The following is a 25,289-nucleotide window of genomic DNA, read 5'->3' as shown; positions in this document are numbered from 1 at the left end:
CCTCGCTTAAAATAAATTTTAACTGTGGGCAAACCTCGTGTTACTGTAACAGCTGCCACAAAAAATTGAGGGAATGTCTAATAAAGATCTTCAGTTGTTCTTGTCAAGCTGCCCATCAGCCAACATTTAGCATAACGATAGCAGGGCTTACTGAAGTACTTCTAGACGTCCACGGCTACAATATGTCGATCAAGACAGCTACTAGACTTTTGAATTAGGCTGTCTTGCTTTTTGAATCTGTTTTGCTTGCGTTTACTTCCTTGAAAACCCTGCGCTCGCTACTTTCCTGTCGGGAATGCTATGTCATGCTGATAACGCGCATGCCGTACGTTCGTTGCTGGGAGGTACAGGGCTCGCCGCGTTAGAGAAAGGAAATGCGGACAAGACAGATGATGATTATCGTTGTGTGGCAAAAGGGTGTAATTTTGCTTAAGAATGTGCATGCAAGCATCTTGTTCATGCGCTGTCCAAAAAGTTCTGCACTTGCCATTTGCATTGCCTGCAAGATTATCAACAGTGCAATTAGGATCTCAAGGGCAATGGTTTTGGCGTACTGCGATGTAGCCGCTTGTGCTTAGACAAGCGGAATTCACTTCATACGAACTGCAACGCACAGAACATAGAGTTTCTAAATAAATACTATACTAATATGAAACTCTATGGCACAGAAGAACTGAACACAAAAAATATGAAAAGTCAAGAGCGAACTGGCAAAACATTAGTTGGGGTCAGCTCAATCAACTTACCAGGGGCATTCGCCGCCAGGGAGACATAAGGACGCGTCTCAAAATGGCAGCGAACAGCAGCGCGGTGTTCTGTTAGGGTGGTAGTTCTGTGGTTACGTTTCAGTGTAGTTACGTTCTGTGAGCAGTTACGTTGCGCGAAAAGTGTGAGCAAGAATCATGAACCCATACATTGCAGACATAGGGATAAATTTGGACGCTGTGAACTCTGGCCTGAGGGCCGTGAAGGCCCTTCGATGCACTGTCGGAGAAGTGTTTCGTACTTTGACGGATGGCGTTCCGTGTTCACAGGGTGACGAAAACAAAGAGAAGAATTTTATTCTCGAATTACAAGGAACACTAGGGGCAGTTATCTCTCGCATAAGGTATGTTGTGCCTTTGATTTGTTCACTGCCATGAACAAAAATTGCTGACAAAAATTGCAGGAGTGTCACGTTGTCAATTGCAGACTATTACTTGGTCACGTACGCCGACTTTCATTGCAGCACAGTGATTTCCTAATAGAATATACACCATTGATACTAAATATAGCGTCGTTATTTTCTCTTCAAAAAAAAAAAAAAAGAGTTCAGGGACTCGGTCCCGTTACCTTTTATTTCTGTACACTTTAACGATTGCACCTTGGAAGGATGAAACGTACACGGTTCCACGCATTGATTCTATATCTTGCAACGCCGGGAATGCAGCCCCATAACGTGTTGCAATTTGTAGCAGATCGACTTGCGTTACTACGTGGCAAACAAACGCACTGCAGGACGTTGCTTGTCGTCGAGCGTTGTGTATGTGCGCTATGGTAAGTGTTGGAAGTCGTAAAGACCTTAACGATCACGAACCGTGCACGTAACGGCGCGATTTTAAGGGTAACGTTACAAATCGCACGCAACAATGTGCTGTAAAATGTCACTTGCGTGATACCCACGCCCGTAATTCATCCCGTTTCGATTTGGCGGTTCTTATTTTTATGATACGTGAAGCAAGCGTGAACACTGTGCAATAGTGGGCACGTTGCTTTTAATCCTTAAGGTCGGGAGTTTTTGGGCAGGAGAAAGCTTCATCGTAATATGTTAGCTTGGATTTCTTAGGGTCTTTCGCTTCTGCGTGTAGTTGCGTGTAGTCATTGGCATTGTCTGCAGATATACCGTGTTCAGTGCTGTTGATTTGTAGGGGAATTTTAGTAGAAAATGAGCTCCCCACCCCCCCTTGTAACCTGTCTGCTCTCTTAGAGCAGCTAGCTCTCTTTGTTGTACTTCTGCATCTACTTCCGATAACACAAGATGTCATTTATGTGATTCCAAACTGAGCAAAATCGGCAGCTTTCATTGATGCCATGAGATGCCCATGAATACAGCGTTGATATGTGAAGCCTGGAAGCAAGATGCAAAACTGAGGTAGGCAAGAAAGCTGAACAATATAACCAATGGCTGCGGTGAAGTGCTGCTATGCACAAGGTCTCTGGTTGTGTCAGCTGCTTTGACTACTATATGATAGAAGTATTGTGCTAAAACACTTGTTCACTGAGACATGAATCCCCCTCTTGTTACAATTAATCTACAACATCTTTCATAGCCCAAGTGTAGCTTTGGGATGTAGAACTCTCACTCGTATAAAGTGCAGAGACATAACTAGACAAAGTGAAAGAAATAATGACCGATTGGCAGTTTAATTAGTCAAGGTGCTATCATTCCAAAAGTTGTGTATATTGTATGGTCTTTACAATTATCAAATGAAAAAGAAAAAAACTGACTCTGGAGTTATTACATTAGGCCACGATATTTATTGGCAGTATTGAACTTAATAGGAACTGCACCTGCCGCGGTGGCTTAGCGGCTGTGGTGTTGCGCTGCTAAGCACGAGGTCGTGGGATCAAATCCTGGCTGCGGTAGCCGCATTTCGGTGGGGGCAGAATGCAAAAGTGCCTCGTGCCCGGTGCATTGGGGGCATGTTAAAGACCCCCTGGTGGTCAAAATTAATCCGGGGTCTCCCACTACGGCGGGCCTCATAATCAAATAGTTTTGGCACATAAAAACTCAGAATTCATTAATAGGAACTGGTAACATGAACAGATGATGGCAATTGTGCAATCAAAAACCCAAAGAATATGATGCCAGTATGGCGTTATAGGTTTTGCGCAGCTGAAGTTAGGGGGACACTAGGTGCTGGGCGTACAAAAGAATGCAAAAATATATTTTAAAGATGTAAAAGAAGTATAAGAGAATGCAAGCAGGGCGTGGAGCATTGGTTACGCAATGATGCTTGGGTGTGCTGTGTCTATAGCTCCCTATTGTCATTTGTGCGACTGCTTACTAGGCAAAATATGGAGAAGTGTGATAGATGCAAAACTCTCATAAAGCACTTTTGTCTTGTGGTACGAGACCTGAGCTGGAAGGCAGGGTGATCTAATTATCTTATAAGATAATCAGATCCCCCTGATTATCTTAAGATAATCATTTTAATTTGATGTGGCCAGCAAAATGCTGCACTTAAATGCCCCACTGTAAAGTTACACTGTTGTCTTTATGCATTCTTGGAGTTACTGATTATTGAAAAAAACTATTCATTTATGCTGCTCTCCAGCTCACTGATAGTGTTCTGAATGCTGTAAAAAACGATGCTTGAGTGCGAAGCTATAAGGCTGTTTGTTGCATGGTATTTTCTCGTTTGTCTTTTAATCTGATAAACATTTACCGTGCATAGAGAATTTTAGAATAGGGTCTACAAATGGTCTGTAATTCAATTGTGTGCTCAAGCAGCTTGAGTTCCAGCAAGATTTAAAGCAGAGTTTGGGTTCTTACCTCATGCATCCCCTAATCTAAAACTCTAATGATTTAGTATGGCGTCATTGAATTTGCCACAATTACATGAATTTTCGATTTGTTGTAGAGAGTTGGAGACCGCAGTTACGCTGCTTGGTTCTCCTATTGCACCACTGAACCTTGGAAGCACTGGCCACTTGTGTCAAGATCCCACTTTGGACAGGACATCCTTGTATACAGACATGATTAAGTCATATCGGTGGTTTGACAAGGTATGTAAGAACTTGTTGTGGGGGGGGGGGGGAAGAATATACTAGTGCAAAAATTCAAAGGCACAGTGTGTGTATCAAGGGACGAGAGGTAAAAATTTAGGTTTATAGCCAAACTGTTGAGGGGGTAGAAAGTAACTCCCATAGTGCACGTGTTGTACTTAGCTGTGCAGGGGCACGATTGGATCATAGCTCAGTGGCTACGGCATTACACTACTGAGCATGAGGTCGCAGGTTTCAATCCTGGCCGCATTCTGATGGGAACAGAATACAAAAAACACTCATGGGCTGTGCATTGAGTGCATGTTAAAGAACCCCAGGTAGTCAAATCTAATCCGGAGTCCCCCACTATGCCATGCCTCATAATCAGATCATAATTTTAACATGTAACAACCCAGAATTAAAGAGACCTTGAACCACTTTTTATCGAAATGGACAAATGCATTTAAAGGTATAAGAGGCTGACTCAGAAATACTATGCCGCAAAAAGTACTTTAATGGGTTTAGCAGACGTGGAGCTATTGAACACACCCTTCAGTGCTTCCGCTAATTCTTCGATGCCTTGCACTGTGAAGGCTACAGTGGAGCGGGGTGTGCCTACAATGCTTTGCCTACTGAAATTCACCGTCGCATGCAGTTCAAATCTGATTTTGGTTGTTAGCGCAGACACCACTACTTCCGATTTTAGTGCCTATGACGCGCCAAGCGTAAGCTGAACGCGGTTGTCCTCAGCGAGCCGCAGTACGCTTAGCCAGTGCACTCGTCGAGGTGCCCCGCAGCGGCCGTGGTATCTACGCTACGTAGCAGACCACAGCTACATGCAACTTTAGTGCGTATGTGCAGCGTTTGCTTTGTGCATGACAGTGCTTGAGTGTGTGCTCAGGCTCATGTGCTCGTTTGACTGTGCTATGTGATGCGGACTGGCTTTATCCTTCACCAGCTTGACTGATGGACTGATAGGCATCCAACTTGTGCATTTTGAAGCGCTATCAGTAAGTCTGCTAAGGCGTCTTAACCAGGAGCGGCCAGGAGTGAGGTGCGCTGGAAAGCATGCATGTGGTCTGGCCTTAAGTTTCACGGAGTTCGAAGCTAGTTGAGTGTTCAAAACTAGTTGAAATTAGCAAGACCTGACATCTAGGTCACTGATATGCAGAGGGGCCAAAGGTTAATTGCTATGCAGGCAGCCGCGGCCTCTTCTGGAGGTACGTAATTATTATCGCAAGCAGATTTTCACTTACTTCAGCCTGTTTTGATTGATTTATTTATTTATGTATTTATTTATGCAGTTACCTCACAGGCTCCCGAACGAGTATTGTGTGAGCCGGGGGATACAGGGAATTAACAAAAAAAGGAGTACGAAAAATTATACAATTTTAGTGGTTAAAAATGAAAAAACAAATATCCAACAAATATATATATAATGCAATAAAGGAAACAAAAGGACTGAATGAAATAGAAAAAAAGGAGTTCAAATAAGTTATACAAATGCTTGCAGGTAAAAAGGAAAGAGCAAGTCTAACAAATTTAATTAATGCAATAAATGAAGCAAAAAATTCACCAACGATTACGATACTCCCTAATGCGAAATTTAAGTGCAGCTCTATACGTATTTTCATTTCCCATTGTATTGAGGCAAAGAAGTTGAGCGAGAGATGTAGCAGAGCTGGCAGTCGAAAATCTGATCTGCTGGTCAAACGCATCAGCTTTTATACATATTAATGACCTGCCTTCTAACATTTCCTCTTGCATGCGACTATTTGCTGACAACTGCATCGTATACCGCACTATTGATAGTCATGATGATCACCTCATCCTCCAAAAGGACAATAACCTTGTTTATGCCTGGTGTGATAACTGGCTTATGACGTTGAACTCGAATAAGTTCAAAACAATTTCCTTTACTCATGAACAGTCACTTTCTAGCTTTGCGTATTCTATAAACAACATTGCACTGCCTGTGCGGTGTCATATAAGTAATTAGGTTTGTATCTTACATCCAACCTTTCATGGAAATCGCATATCACCAGCATATGTGCTAAAGCGTCACAAACGCTGGGTTACTTACGTTGAAATTTGCATCATTGCTTACCTCATACACGCAAATTGGCATAGTTAACCTTCATCTGCCCACAGCTTCAATTTGCTTCGTCCATCTGGTCGCCTCATCAAGGGTATTTAATTTCAATGCTGGAAGCCGTACAAAATAGAGCTGCTCGATTCATTTCATGTAACTATCACCGCCATTCCAGTATAGGTAACAAAAATTAAGCTAGACATTCCATTCCAGACGTTAAGTAATCGTAATTCTGTTGCTCTTTTATGCTTAATACACAAATATATTCAAAGCGTAAAGGTACGGACACACTGGCGTCAAAACGCGCGCGGCTGCCGGCGGCGGCGCGCCGCGTGCCGCGAAACCTGCCGTCGAACCGGTTTGGTCTGCCGCGCAGAGGATGGGTCGAGGAGCCATTTTTGGCGGCTTGCCGCGTGCCGCGAACCAATGAGAGCCGTCCGGGCTTTCTCCTAAGCGCCACCTCTTGGCTACTGCCGAAGTTAACTTCCAGTGGCGGCGGCGGAACCACGATCGACGACTGAGCGCACCGCGCCAGCCGCGACAAACAGCGCTAGTGCTTCGTCTGCGTGCCTTTTGCGCGCGCCGCCGTCGCAACAGCAGAGAACACACAATGACCAAAACGCTCATCGTCGTCAGAACATCGTCGTCTGCATCTGCCATTGCAGGAATCAGCGCGGTAACCGAGCAAGGAAAAAGCGCGCGACAACCGCGATATCGCGCCTATGCTCGCGCAGTTCGAGACAAGGCGAGATCAGCGCTGTCACGTGACTCCGCGGCGGCCGCCGCGTGCACAACCGATGTGGCCTCTTTGCCGCGCGGCGTTCTTGCCACCGGCGGCGTGCCGCGCGTCTTGCCGCCAGTGTGTCCGTACCTTAATGCCATCCCTACTGCCACTTGACAAACCATTACGCACATCCAGGCGCCTTCATAATCACCTCAGCATCAAACGCATACTTGGTAAAAGTAAAGCTTTCGGTTCTTCGGCTTTGCCACAAGCCAGCACACTTTGGAACGATCTTCCAGATGCCATTGTTTCAATCACTAACCGCAAACTTTTCCGCGAGCATTTGTATGCACATTTTACGAACCGAGACTGTATAATGATGCTTTTTTTTCCACTGTTACTTTTCTTTGTTCATGCTCATCGCGTATTTTGTTGTATAATCCCCCATCACTCAATGCTCCGACCGGAGCCTCTGATGTGCCTTTAAATAAATAAATAAATGACTTGTCAAAGGTTCCACTGTAATTGCTGGTGCTGCTTGGCTTCCAGAAAGTACTACACAATTCACATCGTGCATACAATCAGATTCCAAAACAATTGCAAACCATGACAATCGAAGCAAGCGCAAACGAGTCTAAACCAAGCAAAGCAAAGGTGCACGAGCGAGAGCTGATTCGAGCAGACGATAATACGAAATGAACGGTCCGGTTAAGACCAGATACGAGTACGCATCGAGCGGTCGGGCAGGTCTGCATGAAACCAGTTTCCTGCGCACACATCGCTTAAGGGGTTGCTTTCATTGGTCTCCACCATTCGCAGCTTGCCACTCCACGTTCGGCATTTCATTTTTTGCTGTTGTGCTCGTTTGCTCAGTTACACTGCCACCTACGCTCGCCACAGGAACGGGCCATTAAGAGCTGAGCTCTAAAAAGACTGTATACAACTTCACTAGAGATAATTTAGGTGCGCAGTAGGGTTAGTTGTAATGAATTATGGAAATAATATGTGTAAGCATACTCTGAAGGATACAGGTTCAATAATGTCAACTATGTCATTTGGTAGGTTATTCCAATACTGAATGGCACATGGGAATGCAGATAAATTGAAAGCATTGGTTTGGCCAAAGATATGCTAGAAACTGAGATGACTATGCAGACGCCGAGATGTACCAGATGTACAAGTGAGCGGCAAGGTAGACGGGTGCATTCTATGGATTATTTTGTGAAACAGGCAAAGCAATGCTGTGGTTCTTGGAAATTCCAAGAGTTGAGAGGGATAAAGATGACTTAATGATAGTCATGCTAGAGTCGTGGTGATAATCTCTGACAATTAATAAAGGCAAAATGAGATATCCACCCAATTGTATCAATTGCTTTAAAGGAAACCCGTACGGGTTCCTCAAAAGAAAAGCCTCACAGTTGAATAAAAATTCGTCCTGGTCCAGGACTCGAACTCAGAACGACCGCCTTTCCGGGGCAGCACTCTACCATTTGAGCTAACCAGGTGCCTAGCAGATGGCAGGGTGAAGTAGAACCTATCAACAACTTGAAGCAAAGGCAAGAGTTACATCCACCCATTCTTAGTAATTGCTATGATTGGGTTCCTCGATACAGGCTCCTCGAAAGAAAAACCTCACAGTTGAAGAAAAATTTGACCTGGCCTGGGACTTGTACCCGGGACCACCACCTTTCCAGGGCAGCCTAGCTCCACGTCAAACTCTTGCCTTTGCTTCTAGTTGTTCTTAGGGTTGACTTCGTCCTGCCATCTGCCAGCCATCTGGTTGGCTCAACTGGTAGAGCGGCTGCCCTGGAAAGGTGGTGCTCCCGAGCTAGACCAGGACGAATTTTTCTTCAACTGCTGGCTTTTCTTTTGAGGAACTCGTATGGGTTTCCTTTGTAGCAATTGTTACGATTCGGTTGATGTCTCATTTTCCCTTTATTGATTACTTCTCTCCACCTTGCAGGTTTTTGCAGAACTATTGTCGATCTCTGACAATATTAAACTTCGTCAATAAATATACACAGTAACAATAGGAAGAAGCGCACTGATCGAAACACATTTCTTGATGGACATCAGCTGTTCACCAATAGCAGCCACGTATGGGAATCCACTATATTACGAAATAAAGCATCCAGAAAAGAGTGAGGAGCAGGATTCTGTTGAAAAGAGAGCATTTGAGAGAAAGATGACTTCGCACTGCGCTTGTGAGCTCCATGCACTGCGCACGACTACAAAACTTGGCTGTGAGGTTCACAACAGCGTATTCTGTCCGCAGACTATGTCTTTTCACCAAGCTAGAGGGGTTTTTAGGACCCCTTTAAATTTTTTTGTGCATTTTTAGATGACCAGCAAAGTAAAGTATGTATGTAGATGAATAAAGGTAGGTTGATGCAGGCTCTTCTATATAATGAACAAACATAAAAAAAAAAATCAATTCTTCCAGTACTAACCTGTGGTGCTAAGCTTTGGGGATGACAAAAAGATATCTGAGAAAAAGCAACTAATGATGGAAAGAAAAATTGTAGGTGTAACACTAAAAAATAAAAGGATTACAGCATGGATTAGAGAGAAAACATGGGTAGCTGACATTTTGGTTAAATGTAAGAGCAAGTAGTGGAGTTGGGGGCTGCTCATGTGATGTGCAGAAGAGATAACAGATGGTTTGTTGAAGTAACAGAATCGGTGCTATAGGAAGGGAAACACAGTCGCGGGCAACAGAGCTTTATGTGGAGCGATGAGATTGTAAGGATCGGAGACAGTTGAATGGTTTGAGAAAGGGAAGCCGGAGACTGTCTAGAGAGGCTTTCATCCTGTAGTGGACACATCAGGACAACATTTTACATCTCATTTGTATACTGGCCCCTTAAAAAGAGGGCTCTTTATATTCCAAACCTGGGTTCAGTAGCCATTGGCTCTGCTGTGCAAAATTTGCAGTGCCGGCTTGTTTATGTAACATTGTACAGATACGCATTTACAGTTATAGAATGAAGCCCGGAAAAGTCTGGAAAGCTTCTTCAAGATCGAATACATTGCAGTGTCAGTGTCCTTTTTTTTCCTGGCTTTTCCTCTTAAGCAGCCTGTGAAAACTAGTCCTTCTTCAAAGAGCCCCTGTATTGATTTTTGTCGTACTTAAGGGTACCACCTAAACAGTGTTCTCACGAATGTTCTCACAAGAATTTTTTGACTGTGTGTTACATATTAAAAGAGCTGCAAGTGGTTAAACATCACTCTCCTCCCAAGTAGCAGCTTTTCTCCTCAACTCTTATTTCATCAGCGATGCCTGGGTTGTCACACCAGTGGATTTATTGGTTGGAACTCGGCTAATGTAAAGTGAGAAGTGAAGAACAATGTTGAGCATTGCCTAGGTGCATCGGAGGTATAAAATGATTTGCCTCACTGACCTGGCAGTCGTGCTATCTTGAGATACAGATGACTGGATGAATGAAGATGAAGAGGCACGCTGTTCATTGTTTAACTTGTCATTTTATGCTTTAAGGTATAATATAAATAAATAAAGAAGAAAGAAATAAACAGATATTGCCTACTTCCAGTTGATTTGAACCGATTGCGTTCCTGCGTCTATCCAGCGCAGTTTTTCTCGTTAATGTGGTGGTGGTGGTGGTTTCGAAATTATGTTTACATGCAGTGCTCGCCTCTTCTACAGTGTGCAGTCACTGCGGTTTGCTTTCTTCACACACCTGTAGCGCAGTATTATGAGCACTGGTTTACCAGTATCTTTGAGGGGGATATAAGAGTACAGCAATGGTACCATTAATAGGTACTTCTTCTAGTAGAAGACATTGCTGCACGTATGTTTTTCTTAAGAGCCCCTCACCAGGTTTGGCCATTTTAAACAAACAAGCATAGCGTATACGTGACGCACTAACGATCATGTCTACTAAGTACTAGGGTGCTGCATGGCACAAGAACAGCTGAAATTTCAAACCAAACACCATACGCCTTTCTCTCGAGGGAGCCCTGTTCCCAGTCAGTCACACAGACAAGTGCCTCTTCGCCGTGCATGTTTCTTCACTCACCATAACTAATAACTTAATGCGGAAGGTGCAATGCTGAAAAAAAAAAAAGGAAAGGAAAAAAGGTCTCCCATCCACGCTGGGACGGTGGTTGCACAGCAAAGCTGTAAACGACAACTAGAACGATTACCCAATGTGACATAAGTTGAAATTACTCATGTGGTAACATTCACGTGCACTTTACCAAATCATCAGCCCACGACGTTTTGACGGCCTGCAACTTGGCTTGTGCCGCTACTTCGTGCACCTACAAAGAGTGCACCAGAGAGAGGAGAAATTCCCCGCGCCACGTATGCACGCTGCTCTTCACGAGTCCTTACTATACGTGGCCTTCCCATAGCACTGTCACAAAAGAAACCACTTGCTAGACAGGTTCTCCTTTTACGTACGAAAGTGTAGTTACGTCACTTCCTGATTTGTGTGCTACAGTCAAGCTGCCGTCGCCGCGGAAGCTTGCGCAACAGTAATCACTGGGAAGCGTATGCTGGGAGCACTATTTGCTTCGCATTGCATGTAGGTGCAGGAGCGTCTTATCAATTATGTGGTTTGGATGCTTGTTTTGAGCTTGTTGTTTATTGAAACATATGGTGTTGTGTGTATTGTATGCATGATTCCAAACAATATATGCACTGCTTGCTTCACTTGCTGAGTGCTTGTAGCCTCTGCCTGCATTTGGGAGTATGAGCCATTGATGATGATAGGTTTCTGTCAACATTACGCCACAAAGAACTCTTGGGATCCTAGCCATAGACTGCTTCGCTGTAAAAAAGAAGGCAGGGCTTGACGTTGTGGGTGTTCAGGCTAACGTGCCTGGACACGGCTAGCTAAGGTTTTAGGAAACATGTAGCTCGTCCCCACTCCACAGTGCACGCAAAGGGGCGTCGTGGCGGGTTTGCTGACTTACCGACAAGGCTTAGAGACGACTCCAGCCATGGTACAAACGAATGGGGGTTTATTCCCTGTTATGTACAAAATGTGTGTACAGCAGTGGCGTAGCCAGAAATTTCATTCGGGGGGGGGGGGCTCACGTCGCAGCTCGGCCTCTTCCTTATAGAATTTGTAGATGGATCAAGTCCCTGCGTGGGAGACGCCCGCTGACGCGCGTCCTGTAGCACTTTTAATAAAGTTTATCCAATCCAAATACATGAATAATAACTACATTCCCATAGCCAAAGATGCTGCAAACGAATTGAACGCTACGCACTGTCAAGACAAGCAAAATATGTATTTTTTAAATAAAAAGATATACTTGTATGTCCCAAAAATTGTTCCTGAAATAACTGATATCAATGCTTCCATGTTATTGTCTATTTAATAAGTAAAGAAAATATCGCACGAACTTTAGAAATATATCAGTTCAAAACCAGCAAAGCAGTGCTTGCTGCTGATATGGAAAAAGTAAAGGCAATAAAATAGCAAGTTGAGCACAAATATTTTAATCAAACTTTATCATTCAAGAACCTTGTTTACATTTTTATACACATGCAATGGCCAGGGAAAAATCTCAATGACGCTGTCCTTTGTTCCAATGTATTGAGCAGGAGCAGCTGTCACCGGTTGTGTATTGTAATTGCACCGAAATTATAGTCTCAACAGAGAGCATATATAGAAAGCACAAGTTCTGCAAAATATACGAGGGCGAGGCAAATGAAAGTGAGCCAATGGGAATATATGACAAACGGTGTACTTTATTTAAAAGTAGTCGCATTTAGACATTTGTCCCACTGACTAACCAGTCACATGATTCCCGTGTCATAAAACTCCTTGGGTTGCTGCTTCAAAAAGTCTGTAACTGCCTCTTTCATGTCATCGTCTAACATGAATCAGATTCCCTTGAGCTGTTTCTTCAATTGCCCCAAAATATGGAAGTCTCAAGGCGACAGGTCTGGGTTGTACGGCAGATGTTGCAGCGTTTCCAACTTGAACTTTGCCAGTTTTATGTTAACTACATCAGCAACATGGGGACGGGCATTATCGTGGAGAAAGATGACCCCATTCTTCAATTTTCCACGTCATTTGTTCTTGATTGCGACATGCAGCCGATCCGGCTTTTCACAATACAGGAAATGATTGATAGTCTCTTCAGGTTTAGCAAATTCGATCAGTAATTGCTCCTGACGATCGAAAAAAGAAAGTTCACAACACCTTCCCGGCGGAAATGATGGCCTTCTCTTTCTTTGGGTGTGGTGAATTCGAATGTTTCCACTGTAAGCTTTGCCATCGTGTTTCAGGCTCGTAGTAGTGGCACCATGATTCGTCCCCAGTCACAATTGCAGACAAGAAGTCGTCACCCTCATTGAGATACCGGATTAGATGAGTCGAGGCAGCGCTGAACCTCTCCTTCTTCTGGCAGTGGTACAAAATCTTGGGCACCAATTGCACACACAAGAGCCCATAACTGAGATGTTCATTAATTATGGTGTGAACCGAACTGTGACTGATGTTCACACGCTCTGCCAGTATATCGGTGCTTATCCTCCGTTCTTGTCTAATCATCTCATCAAGCTTTGCAACTGTGTTGGGTGTGATTGCACGGTGGCTTTGTCCCAGTCTTGGATCATCTTTGCAACTTTCATGTCCTTTTTTAAACCGTTTGCTCCAACGCTTCAGAGTGGCCAATGAAATGCAATGTTCGACGTACACGGCAGTCACACAGCGACTAATTTCTCTTTGGGAAACGCCTTCAGCTGTCAAAAACCTCACGACACCACGCTGTTCAACTTCTGGAGCGTCCATTACGTCACGCAACCATGTTCAAACCAGTGTAGGAGCGCATTAAAGAACATTTATCCTCACACCTGCGTGTCACTTTTGTAAATGAGAGATGCCTGTGCGCTATGCACATGCCTCGCAGATAATGAACCGAACTATTATTGCGCGGGGTGAGTTGGCTCACTTTCATCTAACTCGCCCTCGTACATTAGAAATGCAAAGATTCAATGGAATATACAAATTCGAAGATAATGCTTGATAAAGGCTAAAAGAGTTTCACTGGAAACAAAGTTCACTGCACGTATACGCAAAACCTCGCAACAAGAAAATTGATTATACGTATAAGTCTCCAATAAATCTAGGTATCTAAGAAAAAGTCAGTGTACATAATGCATCAAACAAGGCAAACAAACATGTTGCGAAATCAGATTCACAGATCACATCATCCTAAAGCACTCCACTCCCCCGGATAATCGTGCCCGATGGAAGGTGGTGCGCTTCCTCCCCGCTTTTCTCCCTTGCGCTCACAAGACTGTGCCACCATCATTGGCTCGCCCATGCCACTTACCCCCCCCCCACGCTTTCACTCGCGCATGCAGCATGCAGTCACAATGTGAGTGCCCTTGCACTTTATACGGAACATGAGGGAGACGGCGACGGCAGGAATGCGCCTGGAGTGTCCACATAATTGCTATTGCAATATCATAAGAGTATCCGGCAACTGAAGCGTCCCGTGGCCCATTACTTTCCGCAAAAGAAGAAGCAACAAAATCTAACTTTCACTATGCGACAATCCGCTGCGCCGCAACAATGTCTTTTTTTCCTTTTGTGGGGTGGGGGCACTGAAATGAAAAAAATGCGAAGGAAAGCATGTTGGCCACAATCTAATGCCTACTTTGGGCACCTACCAAAGGAATATTAAAGAAAACATGAGACGCTTGGTCCACAGAGAACCATACGCATACTGCTTGATATCCTACACCGGCGAGACAAGACTTTCCGGAAAGGTTGCGCTCAAGCGAGTGTGTTGAAATCCGTCGAGTGCACAGTGATGGCGGCGAGCGACCATTGTTTTTTCTCATCTGCTAGCCAGAAAGTGTCCAAAACGTTACCAGGCGAGAATCCACTAGGCCAGAAAAAAACGAATGCACACTGAAGTGCGCTGCGCGGTGGTCCGGGCAACACGAGAAAAACATGTGCGCCTCTGGCTGGCTCTGGCAGCCCGTGGCTAGCGAGAACAAGAAAATTGAAGAGGCCCAATTTGTCCTTGCAAATAAAGGTCAAAGTAGAAAAATAAAAAGAATGTAGTTGCCTTAGCTGGCTTTAGTGTCTTCACATGAATGCTTTGGCGCATGTGGAAAAAAATGTTGATATTCTTTTCTGTGACATGACTGCAAAAGTGGACCACCACAATGCTTCGTTCATCTCATCAGACCTTGCTGTGTGCTTTGTCAATTTTAGAGTAGCACACTCTAGTCAACTTGTCTGATAGTTATTTGATTTGGCTTGTCTCGTTGTATGGTCCGAAGTACGACTTTAGAAAAAGTCAATGCACCTTTGGTGTCGAATGTTTAAGACAGCATTAAACCCACAAAGTTCCGGAATTGAAAATCTAAAGCATGACTTTGGAAATGTCAATGCACCTTTGGCATCAAAAGTTTATAAAAACTTTATACCCATAAAGTTTCTTTTAAATCCAGGCGTTCTGTAGATACCGCAGCCTCCGCGAGATGCTGCGATGAGCCCACTCATCATCGAAATGCCTTTGAAACTTTGTGCTTGGATGGGACTCCTTGCGTTATATGTGGGACTCCTTGCGTTATATGACTCCCGGTGCATGGGCGTTGCCACAAAATCCAGGCAGAGTTCACAATGATCGCGTTGAAATGTCTTTTCGAACATGAAAAAAGATATTCTAGATAAAATCCAGAATGATTTCTGGCAATGGGGGCTGTTTTGGTCGGCGGTGCATGACAGCATGAAAAAATTCCGGAGGGGGGTGGGTCTGAAGCCCCGTAAGCCCCCCCACCTTGGCTATGCCCCTGGTGTACAATGGCAATGGCACCAAGTGGCAATTGCAGACTACGGGTGAAAGCTCCCGGGAAGTCTGCTCTGCCACACCGGCTCTTCTGAGCAGGTTCGCGACACAGAAAAAGGCCGCCTTGCTCAGAGGGGCACGGGACCAAGTGGGTCTGCACATCCGACAGCCAAGAGCACGGAAAGTCAGTCTGTCGGGCGGAGGCCCCTGCATACCTCAGATGCTGAAGTAGAGAGAAGCCGAAGAGAGGGCGAGAGGGGCCCGCACCTCGGGCACTTTTCCTGCGCACGGCGCAACGTGAACCGCGCATGCAAGCAGCAGGCTCCGCATCACGCTGGCAGCCGCGGGGAATGTACGCTATCCAAAATAAGGCTGGAACTGCGTGTCCCCCGCGATCGCGCAGGCGAATGGCCCAAGTCGCGCGTGAACAGGAGATAGGGGTCCAAAGGGGTCCCCACAATGTACGTCGGCTCCAGTTTGAAAAAGGCGGGGAAGGAGCCCTGCATGGGAATACTATGTTGAGGCAGAGGGAGAGAGCATCTCCACTGGCAGCGATGCTCGTCTCCTGGCAGCATAGGACTGTTGATTTCTATCTCCTTCAATAATGAATCGTTCTGAAAAAAATTCTTTCTGTAAAGCAGTCCTTTGATGGCGCATTACATGTTTCAGTATATAACCAAAATCTGCATTAGGGCCTGGTGAGGGGTCTCTTAAAGGACCCCTCACCAGGTCTGGCCATTTTGAGCTGACAAGCGTAGAGCATACAATGCGCGGTAACGATTGTGTCTGCTAAATATTACTTTGCTACGCACCACAGAAAGATCTGAAATTTGAAACCGAACGCCGTTTGCCCTTCTCCTCGTGGCTGCTGTGCTCCAAGCTGGATGGTGACGTACACATGCTAGTGCGCCTACGTACAGGTGTTTGTGCTGTGACATCGCTCGTAGTGACATGTGACCTTGAGAATTATTCAAGGCAACATCTGTTATTTATGTAATCTGTTGCTTGAATAGACAAATTAAACGTTAGAGAAATAATAAAACACACAAACCGAATGTCTGCGTGTTTTTGTTTTACTTCGCACCGCAGCAAGAGAGATGTACTTCCGTTTCATCTGCATGTTCTTCACGTCATGCAGTCACGCACACAGACACCAAAACTATGTCATCGTCTACCGTGTTCCAGCGTGCGATCATGCTCTGTGATCCACTTGTGTCTGCTTCAGTATTCGTGTAGCACTGACTTATACCGCTAGTCAGGTCTCCTCGTGCTCATCGCGCAAAATCGTGCGCTGTGCGAACCGAGACAATCGCAACAGCTCGCACTCGACGCCGTGAGCGGAAGTGTGCTGCGCCGCAAAGAAGTGAGGAGAAAAAAAAAAGAAGGCGGAGCCTGTGACGTATGCGACACGCGTTTCTCGAGCTCCAGTATGAGAGAACGCAGGGAAGGAATTACGCTTGCAGAGCCTAGACGGGGCAAGTGGAGAGAGTGTCTCTTTTGGCAGTGCCGCTCGCCGCCTGAAATCATGTGTTCGTAGCAGTGAAATATTTCTATCTCGGCTATTAATGAACTGATTTGAAAATTTTTTTCGGTGGAATGCTCCCTAGAGGGCACGTAACAACTTACAGTGTATAACTGAAATTTATTTGCTATGTGGCCTGGTGATGGGCCTTTTAAGGACTGGATCACATGTTCATGGGAGATAACCCTTCTGCCTACCGCCGGCAGCTGTTGCCACTGCACTGTTGTTCACCTTTGTCACATGCTTGTTCATGTTCACCTTTGTCACCATGTTCACATGTTCACCTTTGTCACCTTTGTCACATGTGCAAGGTGAAAGCGTGCAAGGCCCGCTGGAATTACTGTCGACTGTATTTACACAGTGCTATTTTTCTGCACCTCCGCTCCTTTTGTTGTTGCTTAGTTATACACATACATCAGTCAATGGCGGCGTTGCAATAGATGAGCAATAAACTCTGCCCCTTACTTGCTCTGCCCTCCCCTGATATTCTTACTTAAGTGCAAGTAAGGGAATGTAGACTCTTGTGCTCAAATGTGTGATAAAAAGAGCCACTTTGCAAAGCGTAAAGTCACAGCGATACATAAAAGTTATTGTCAACAGTTCACATGTAGCGACACAGCCATCGCACCACAACACAAGTTTAGTGAATCCCATGTGTGTGGCAGCAGCTGTAAAAGAAGCTTGTGCAAAGATGCAGCCACAAATGAATTTTTTGTGCTCGGAAGAAATTTTGGAGGTTCTTGCAGGCAAAAACTCAAGAATTGCAGAGTGCATTAAGTCATTAGACATACAGAAATACATGAACGTTCTATCCACCTCCCTCGATGTTAAGTGCTTGTTTTCAGCCTGCAAGCTCATTCTGAGTGAGAAGAGACAAATGTGGGACCCCTAGCACCTAGATATGATAATCATGTGTTACTGTTCTTATGCCTTTTAAAATATTTGTACATCTGCACTATTCAAAGCTTCTTCGTTTACTGGTACATTCGTTGATTTCATTTCACTAGGCACGGATTTTAGCTTCTCTCTTCACCATTTACCAGCTTTCCTGGTGTATCTTATGTTTGTTGTGCTTGCTCCATTGGTGCAAGCAGGAAATTATGGCTATTAAATATACACTTCCTGCTCATAGTGTCTTAACAAATGTGTTCACTGTGTTGGCAGCACTATTCGTATTGACAAAAATGCGGCCTCTCATGTGCCCAGCAAAGCCCTGTGAAGTGATGGCTTGCACAATATGGCTGCTGCCTTTCAGACCACACAAGTGAACGCTACATCAGTGAACAAACAACATCACAAGTGAACGCTTACCATGAAATGAGCTACACACATTCAATGCATAAAAGAGGTTGTGGTTTGCGAACAGTTTATGGCGCCTGTGTTGGCCCCTATTGTGTCTAATGCCTAAAATGAGGCTTTAAGTGCCTGTTTTAGGTGGCTAAAACCTACATTTTATTGCCTGAAAATCTGGTCTCTAGTTAGTTTTCTTGTTCATTTTAGCATTATTTGACTTTCAGCTTTCCCATGGCTAAAGAAATAGCCTTGATTGCAAGAAGAAAAACAAAAGATGTAGGTGCAGGAACATGTTTATTTGCTGTCAACATTTACAATAGCAGAAGGGTTTATAGATGTTCCAACTTGCCATGATCTACCATATGTGCATATTTGCTAGTGTTGGAATTGGTAGTTGCAGTGTGCTCCTTACAATTATAGAATGAAACATTTAGAACACACTTTCAATGTTCGCACTGGATACAGGAAAAGCCAGTACATCCTGTGCAGTACGTGAAAGGATGGGTCAGTTTCAGGCCTGCGTCCTGCATAAAACTAGGAGCTCAGCGATTTCTTCAACAACATACACCTAATATTCTGAGTAGTCCCTTAAAAAAAAAAAAAAACTATAAAGCAGTGTTCTGACACGTGCATTGTAAAGTGGTAGACTGCTCCGAGTGTCAAATTCGCAGTTTCACCTTCATGTTTACTTTCACGATCTTCGCGTAGTACTAGAAACACTCACTGGTCATGTAACTGTAAGTCATGAGGAATGTTTTGTCTCATGGTATGGCTTCACTTTTCTGCAGCAGCAGTGTAGTATTCGCTGAACCTGGTGATGATTGCATAGCGCCTTTCCTTGTCTACATTGTCAAACATGTAATTGACGTCCACACTGAAGTTTGTCGCAGATGCGTCATTCCATTGACTTAGCAAGGTGCTTGCCTAGGAGACTGCGCATGCCATGCAAAAGAGTAGACTCAGCTAATAGTTCCCTAATCATTGAGAGCATTTTTCGGTATGAACCTGACCTTGATAAGCAGGTTGTGCAAGGAATTTGTTGTCATGACAAAATGCCTTTACAACGTCACTTTTTCCCTGTGTTATATTATCTGCATATTTTTCTGATTTTGATTTATTGATTAATATTTTGTACATTAATTCAGTCATTTGTTTCCGTGTTACCCCTGCTTGCGCTTGTTATTTTATTACAATTTTAAAATTGGTATGCCTTTTTTTTGCATATGTCTTCTATACATGTACTCTTAAGAGGTCCCCCTGACAGATCTTTTCCATGGGACCTCCTTCTGTAATAACTTCTGTAGGTGTATTCATTGTGTAGCATATGTGCAATAAACCTAAAATTTCAGAAATGTTGACACAGCATGGATGTATGATCGCAGCTGGAAGCCCTTAAAATGAAGTTTTTCGAATAAATCCAACTTTTCAATTCTTTTTACTGGCTAATGTTTTTCAAACTTTTACTGGAATAATCCAAAACGCAGAACCTTAGTCATAAATTACAATAGAAAAATGTGTGCTTTTGTAAATACTGTGTGCTTTGAACTATAGTTGCCTTTCAGACCTCAAGAGTGGTGCATTTTCACGGACTCAAAACCCGCGCTGCAAATTTTGAGATGCTTCCTGCACCACACCGCATATCAGGTTCTGGCCCTGCAGATCACCGAGCTACTTTCATACGCTCAAGAAAAACACCACCGCATAGTGTTCCAATGGATCCCGGGACACTGTGGGCTCAACGGTAATGAGATGGCCGATGCTGCAGCAAGGCGCGCCCTCAGCAATGGCCTGCGAACTGTAGTGCCATTCTCCAGACCGGACGTCACATGCCTCCTGTCGGAATTAATGAGGAGTGCGACGAGAAGATACTGGGCCCAGCCAGACGCTCGTCACGTCCGCCTTAAAAGCCTGGATCCCGATATGAAATTTCCTATTCTGCGTGGAATGCCACGCCCTCATACATGCCTGATACACAGACTGCGATTAGGCGTCGCCTTCACGCGCAAATATTTGCACATTATTGGACGGACAGACTCCCCGGACTGTTCAGTGTGTGGCGCTGTAGAGACTATAGAACATGTGCTCGTGGTGTGCCCTGAGTATGCGCGAGAAAGACTGATATTGGCAGATACATTGAGACATTTACACAATGGACCACTGTCGGAGGACCTCTTGCTAGGCGCGTGGCCACAGAGTTGGCAGACGACAGAGACAATGCGTGCACTTTCACGTTTCCTAGGTGACACGGGCCTGGACTCACGCCTGTGATACCAATTGTGTAATGTGTCATTCACCTCGTTCCTCCCATAATCATCCCCCATTGTGACCCTTTTTCTTCCCCTCTTCCCCTTCCCTTACGTAGAGTAGCAGGCCAGATGCTCCATTATCCGGCCGACCTCTCTACATTTCCAATCATTAAAAATACTTCCTTCCTTTCAGTCTGCTGAAAATTGCCACTATCCTTCATGGTGGCAGTGGCATAGCAAAGCTCATGATTTCATTCTATTGACTGAACCAGCAGAAAACGACATGACAAAAGAAATCTGTGGGCAGCTGCTTATGTGTAGTGACAACCAGCCCCTACACTAACATGTCCGTTGAGGGCAAATAAAAGGTACACCTCCTGCTCCCCGAGGACTTTGTGCACCCGTGCTTGTACATTAATTCATTTCCACCTACATTTCAGTTATGTTACTCATGAAGTCGTCGTTCCACTTGTGTTTAGTGGAATCAAGGACACTTTAGATCTACTGGCATAATTTAGGCACATCAGTGGGTTTTTCTTTTCTTTTTTTCTTTCTCTCTCTCTCTCTTCTTTTTTTTCTTTTACATTGTACACACTTTCAATGCTAATCATTCTGTGGTTGCATTGTCTTCAAGTATTTTACAGGGAGTGGAGGTGCTCTGCTGCCTGCATCGAGAAATTGAACTGGATTGTAATAAAAACTTAGAGCGCTGAAAACACAAAGAATGTAGAAAAAGAAACACGCACCACACGCGTCCTTTGTGTTTATAGCGCTCTCAGTTTTTGTTGTAATGCATTACCAACTAGCCCACCTATCCATCCTATTGAACTGGATGTTGAATTGCAATAAAGTGAACTCCACCAGAATTGATTGTACATGACCCGAGAGCACTGCAATGCTAAGTCTGAAGCCATAAATTAGAGAACAAATGTTTAAATGTTTTCAGCATTTTTTTTATTAAGTTTGACTTGATTTGTGCTAACAGTCTGTTGCATCGGCTTGTTTTTACTTCTGTAGGTCCATGAGCACACAAGTCATGCATCAGCCATTTTAACTCAGAATGGATTGAAGAGATCTAACAGCTCATTGTTTCCACCAAAACGATTACGAAGACCGCATAGCAACGGCCACAACTTCTCTCCTCAGTGAGTACCAAAGGGGTTTAATTCTTAATTTTTAATTCTGCAAACTGGCATCTTGCATCATGGCTGCTGACATCATTGCAGAGTAGAGACATGTTGTTAAAGGGACACCAAAGCCAGTGGTGAGAAGATTTAGAAATAAGAAGTCCCAAAACCAGGGGATGGTGTTGACCCAGCATGGGAAGAGAAGCCAGTCTGCTAGGGTTCTGACTATGTGTGGTGCCACTTCTTGGATATGCTAAACCACTTGCATATGCTAGTTTTATAACTGTTATGTCTAGCTATAAGTGATAGATTATGAAACTCTCTTGGCATTTGTTGTGTGTCACGAAGCACTACATACCCACCATAGTGGCACAATGCCTTTGGCGTTGCCCTGTTGAGCCTGAGAATGCAGGATCAAATCTGCCGCATTTTGATGAGGGCAAAATGAATAAATGCCCTTGTACTGTGCATCAGGTACTCGATATAGAATTCCAGGTGGTAAAAGTTAATCTGGAGTCCCCCACTACTGCATGCCTCGTAATCATATTGTCGTTTTGCCACGTAAAACCCCACAATTTTTTTATGAAGCACTAAATGGGATGCACCACCAGCAGCTGTAGCCGAGTTGACTCTTAACTGCGTAATTTATCAGATTTTTTTGTTTCACATGTACCTAAATTTCGCTGCTTTGCCATAATCTTGAAAGCCGGAAGTGTGCTAACAAATAGAAACCGTTATTCATCAATTGAGTGTGATGTGAAAAAAAAATTTCGTTTTTCTTATTTTTTGTCTTTTCTTTTTCTTGCAAATGATATTTGGTCATTCTTGAAATTTTAAATGAGCCATTTCCATATTTGTTGGGCCAGTTTTCCTACAAGACATTTATTTGCCAACAGAGTGGTGGCGTGGCCAGTCTTGATCTATCACATCTGTTAGTGAAAAAAGCTTTCAGATGAATAGACACAGAAAGAAACCTAAGTTTTCACGTGAGTAAAGATAATGACTGAATGAATGTAGACTTGTCTGTTGGAATAAAGACTCAAAAAGGTTTGCTTAATTAATAACAAATGCAAGCTGAAAATACTTAATCCTGTGTATGATGTGTGGGGAAAGGCTTAGTAATTAGGTGGCATTTACATTCAAGCAGTATCAGTGCGCATATGGAGGTGCTGTGAAAGGTGCTGTGCAATTGTGCAATACATGAAGTAATTGCCATTGAATACTTACTGGTGATTATAATGCTGTTTGTTCTGCCTAATCCTCTTGTGCTGCCTTATTCTTTGGTGTCTGCAATTCCACTGTATTTGTAGCGCTTTGGAAAAGGCTGATTTTGTGACAAGTTTCACTACACTGCCACTGCCATGCAGCATACTGGTAGTGTAGTGCTTAGCAGGCTGAAGAGCAACTATGGCTAAAACCTTCTTAACCCTTGCAAACAAAAGGCAAGGGAATTGCCCTTCTCCTTCTCTCTGTCTCTCGCTTTTAACCCCTTCGGTTTTAACCCCTGCGGTGTGTGAGGTGGGGGTCGCCAACCAGTCTGACGGGTCCGGTAACGTGGTAGACGCGCTCCGGCGCACCACAATTGGAATGTGATGGCGATTGAATGTGGTCGGGGAACTTGAGTGATGCCAGGAAAAGGGTCCGTATCGAACAGCTCCTCCTCGCCCCGGAAGTTCGGAATGGCCGGTGAACTCAATTCGTTGGCCATGAGGAACGCTGATGGAACCTGTAGTGTACTGGTGACGAGCCTCGTGTGACGAATTTCTGGATCCCGAGCCCTGGATAGCGTACGTAAAACAAATGAAACAACATAGCGCTGCACCACGTGCAAGCGCAGGCTCTTCACCCCTGACTCGCCAGGCTATTACTAGGTGAAAAATGAACCCTGCTCTTTTCTTTCCCAATTTTGATAAAGCAGTTCCAACCACCGTTCTAAACTGCTTTCCATATCCTCGAATGCCAACAAGGCCAGAGTGATATTGTTGTTGCAAAAGAAACGGGAGAAAGTTAAACAATTACTGAAACCAACTTGTATCACTATACATATGCAAAGTTTTAAAGCTACAAGTGTGACTTCCAGCCTATAATAACACTTCCTACATCGTTAGTCAAAAGGGGAAGTTAATAAGTCGGTTTACCGAAACAACTGGCTCAAACCATCCGCGTTCCCATTTAACTTGCCCTTTTTGTAACGGACGGTGAAGTTATATTCCTGGAGAATTAGACTCCATCTGAGCAAGCATCCGTTCTTAGGGGACATGTGTCTTAGCCAGGTTAGAGGACAGTGGTCGGTCTCGAAAGTGAATTTTGCTCCGTACAGATAACAAAATAATTTCTGGACTGCCCAAACTAAGCAGGTGCATTCTTTTTCGGAAGCGCTGTACACCTCCTCCCTGCATGTTAATTTTCGGCTAGCATACAGTACCGGATGCTCCTCCGCCTCTTTGCCCACCTGGCTGAGGACGACTCCCAAACCTATGTCACTAGCATCGCATTGCACGGTAAATTCCTTAGACTAATCGGGGGTTCGAAGCACTGGTCCTGAGCTCAGAACCTTTTTCAGTTGCTGAAATGCGGTTTCTTTGGCCTCATTCCATCGAACCTTTTCGGGCTCTCCCTTTCGGAGGGTGTCTGTCAGGGGGCTTGCTACCCGTGAGAAATTTGGAATTTACCTCTGGTAATATCCGACTAGCCCCAGAAAGGCTCTGACATCCGTCTTAGTTCGCGGTTCAGGAAAGTTATTGATAGACCCCATGTTTAGTTTGGAGGGCTGCCGCGTTCCGTGTCCTACGACATGCCCTAGGTAGGTAACTTGCGAACACCCGAAGTTGCACTTTTCGGCCTTTACCGTGAGACCCATGTCTCGTAGACGTGCCAGCATGTTCCTTAAGTGCTCTATGGGATCGTTCCAGCTGTTAGAAAAGATGGCCACATCATCTAAGTGGGGGATCGCGTAATCTTTTAGGTGTTTCAAAACAATATCCATCAGCTTGGAAAAGCTAAACGGTGTGTTCTTAAGCCCGAAACTTAACATTAGTGGTCGAAATGTGCCAAGTGGGGAAGTGAATGCTGCATAGCGACTTGAGCTTTCTGACATGGGCACATGCCAGTACCCCCTAACTAAGTCAATTGTTTAAATGTATTGGGCTCTGCCCACCCATTCAACTCATTCTTCTATGTTAGGTATAGGGTAAAGTTGGTGGTCCCTTGTAATCGCATTCAATTTCTTATAGTCCACACATGGACGCGGCTCTTTCCTGCTCGCCTCTACGAGAATCATTGGAGAAGTGTAATCACTGTCTGCTGGCTCTATGATTCCCAACTCAAGCATTCGTTTGATCTCTACTTCCATTATTTCTCGCTGACAAGGTGAGACCCAGTACGGTTTAGATTAGACGGGCTCGTCTGATGTCAGCTCAGTCTCATGAGTAATGAGCGTCGTTCTCCCTGGCCGGCTACTGAAACATTGGCGAAATTCCTCAAAGAGTTTCCGGAGGTTGCTTACTTGATTGGCCTCGAGAGCCAGTCGGTTTACAGACAGATTCAGGTTGTCCTATGGAGCGTTCCGCATCTGTCACTGTTGCTAAAATTGGAAATCCGAATGCTACTTTTTCAGACGCGTTTACCACCATGTTCACAACCTCTTCCCTTCCACAGTAAGGTTTCGTTAAATTGCAATGGTAAATGTTTCCTTTATTCCTTTTTCTGGGAATTTCTAGGGTGTAGTTAGTCTCCGATATCTTCTGGGCAACCT

At 44.4% G+C, this 25,289-nt stretch overlaps 1 protein-coding gene across 8 annotated transcripts in view; it reads left to right on the top strand.

Moving 5' to 3' along the window:
* The first annotated feature begins 758 nt into the window (after positions 1-758).
* The window catches only part of MED27 (mediator complex subunit 27), a 70,925-nt gene continuing 46,394 nt past the window's right edge, over positions 759-25,289 (top strand). For 2 of the 8 annotated variants that reach the window (XM_072288274.1, XM_072288271.1), the window contains exons 1-3: positions 759-1,108; positions 3,624-3,768; positions 21,426-21,553. In XM_072288274.1, coding sequence (XP_072144375.1) covers positions 903-1,108; positions 3,624-3,768; positions 21,426-21,553 — 479 coding nt within the window. In that variant the 5' untranslated portion in view covers positions 759-902. The remainder of the gene's footprint in view (positions 1,109-3,623; positions 3,769-21,425; positions 21,554-25,289) is intronic. The other 6 variants (XR_008609001.2, XM_072288270.1, XM_055062818.2 and 3 more) reach the window with 4 other exon arrangements.

Source organism: Dermacentor andersoni, chromosome 1 (assembly GCF_023375885.2).
Source record: "Dermacentor andersoni chromosome 1, qqDerAnde1_hic_scaffold, whole genome shotgun sequence".
NCBI lineage: Eukaryota > Metazoa > Arthropoda > Arachnida > Ixodida > Ixodidae > Dermacentor > Dermacentor andersoni.
The sequence above is the reverse complement of the archived record's forward strand: the minus strand, read 5'-3'. Positions and strand labels throughout refer to the sequence as shown.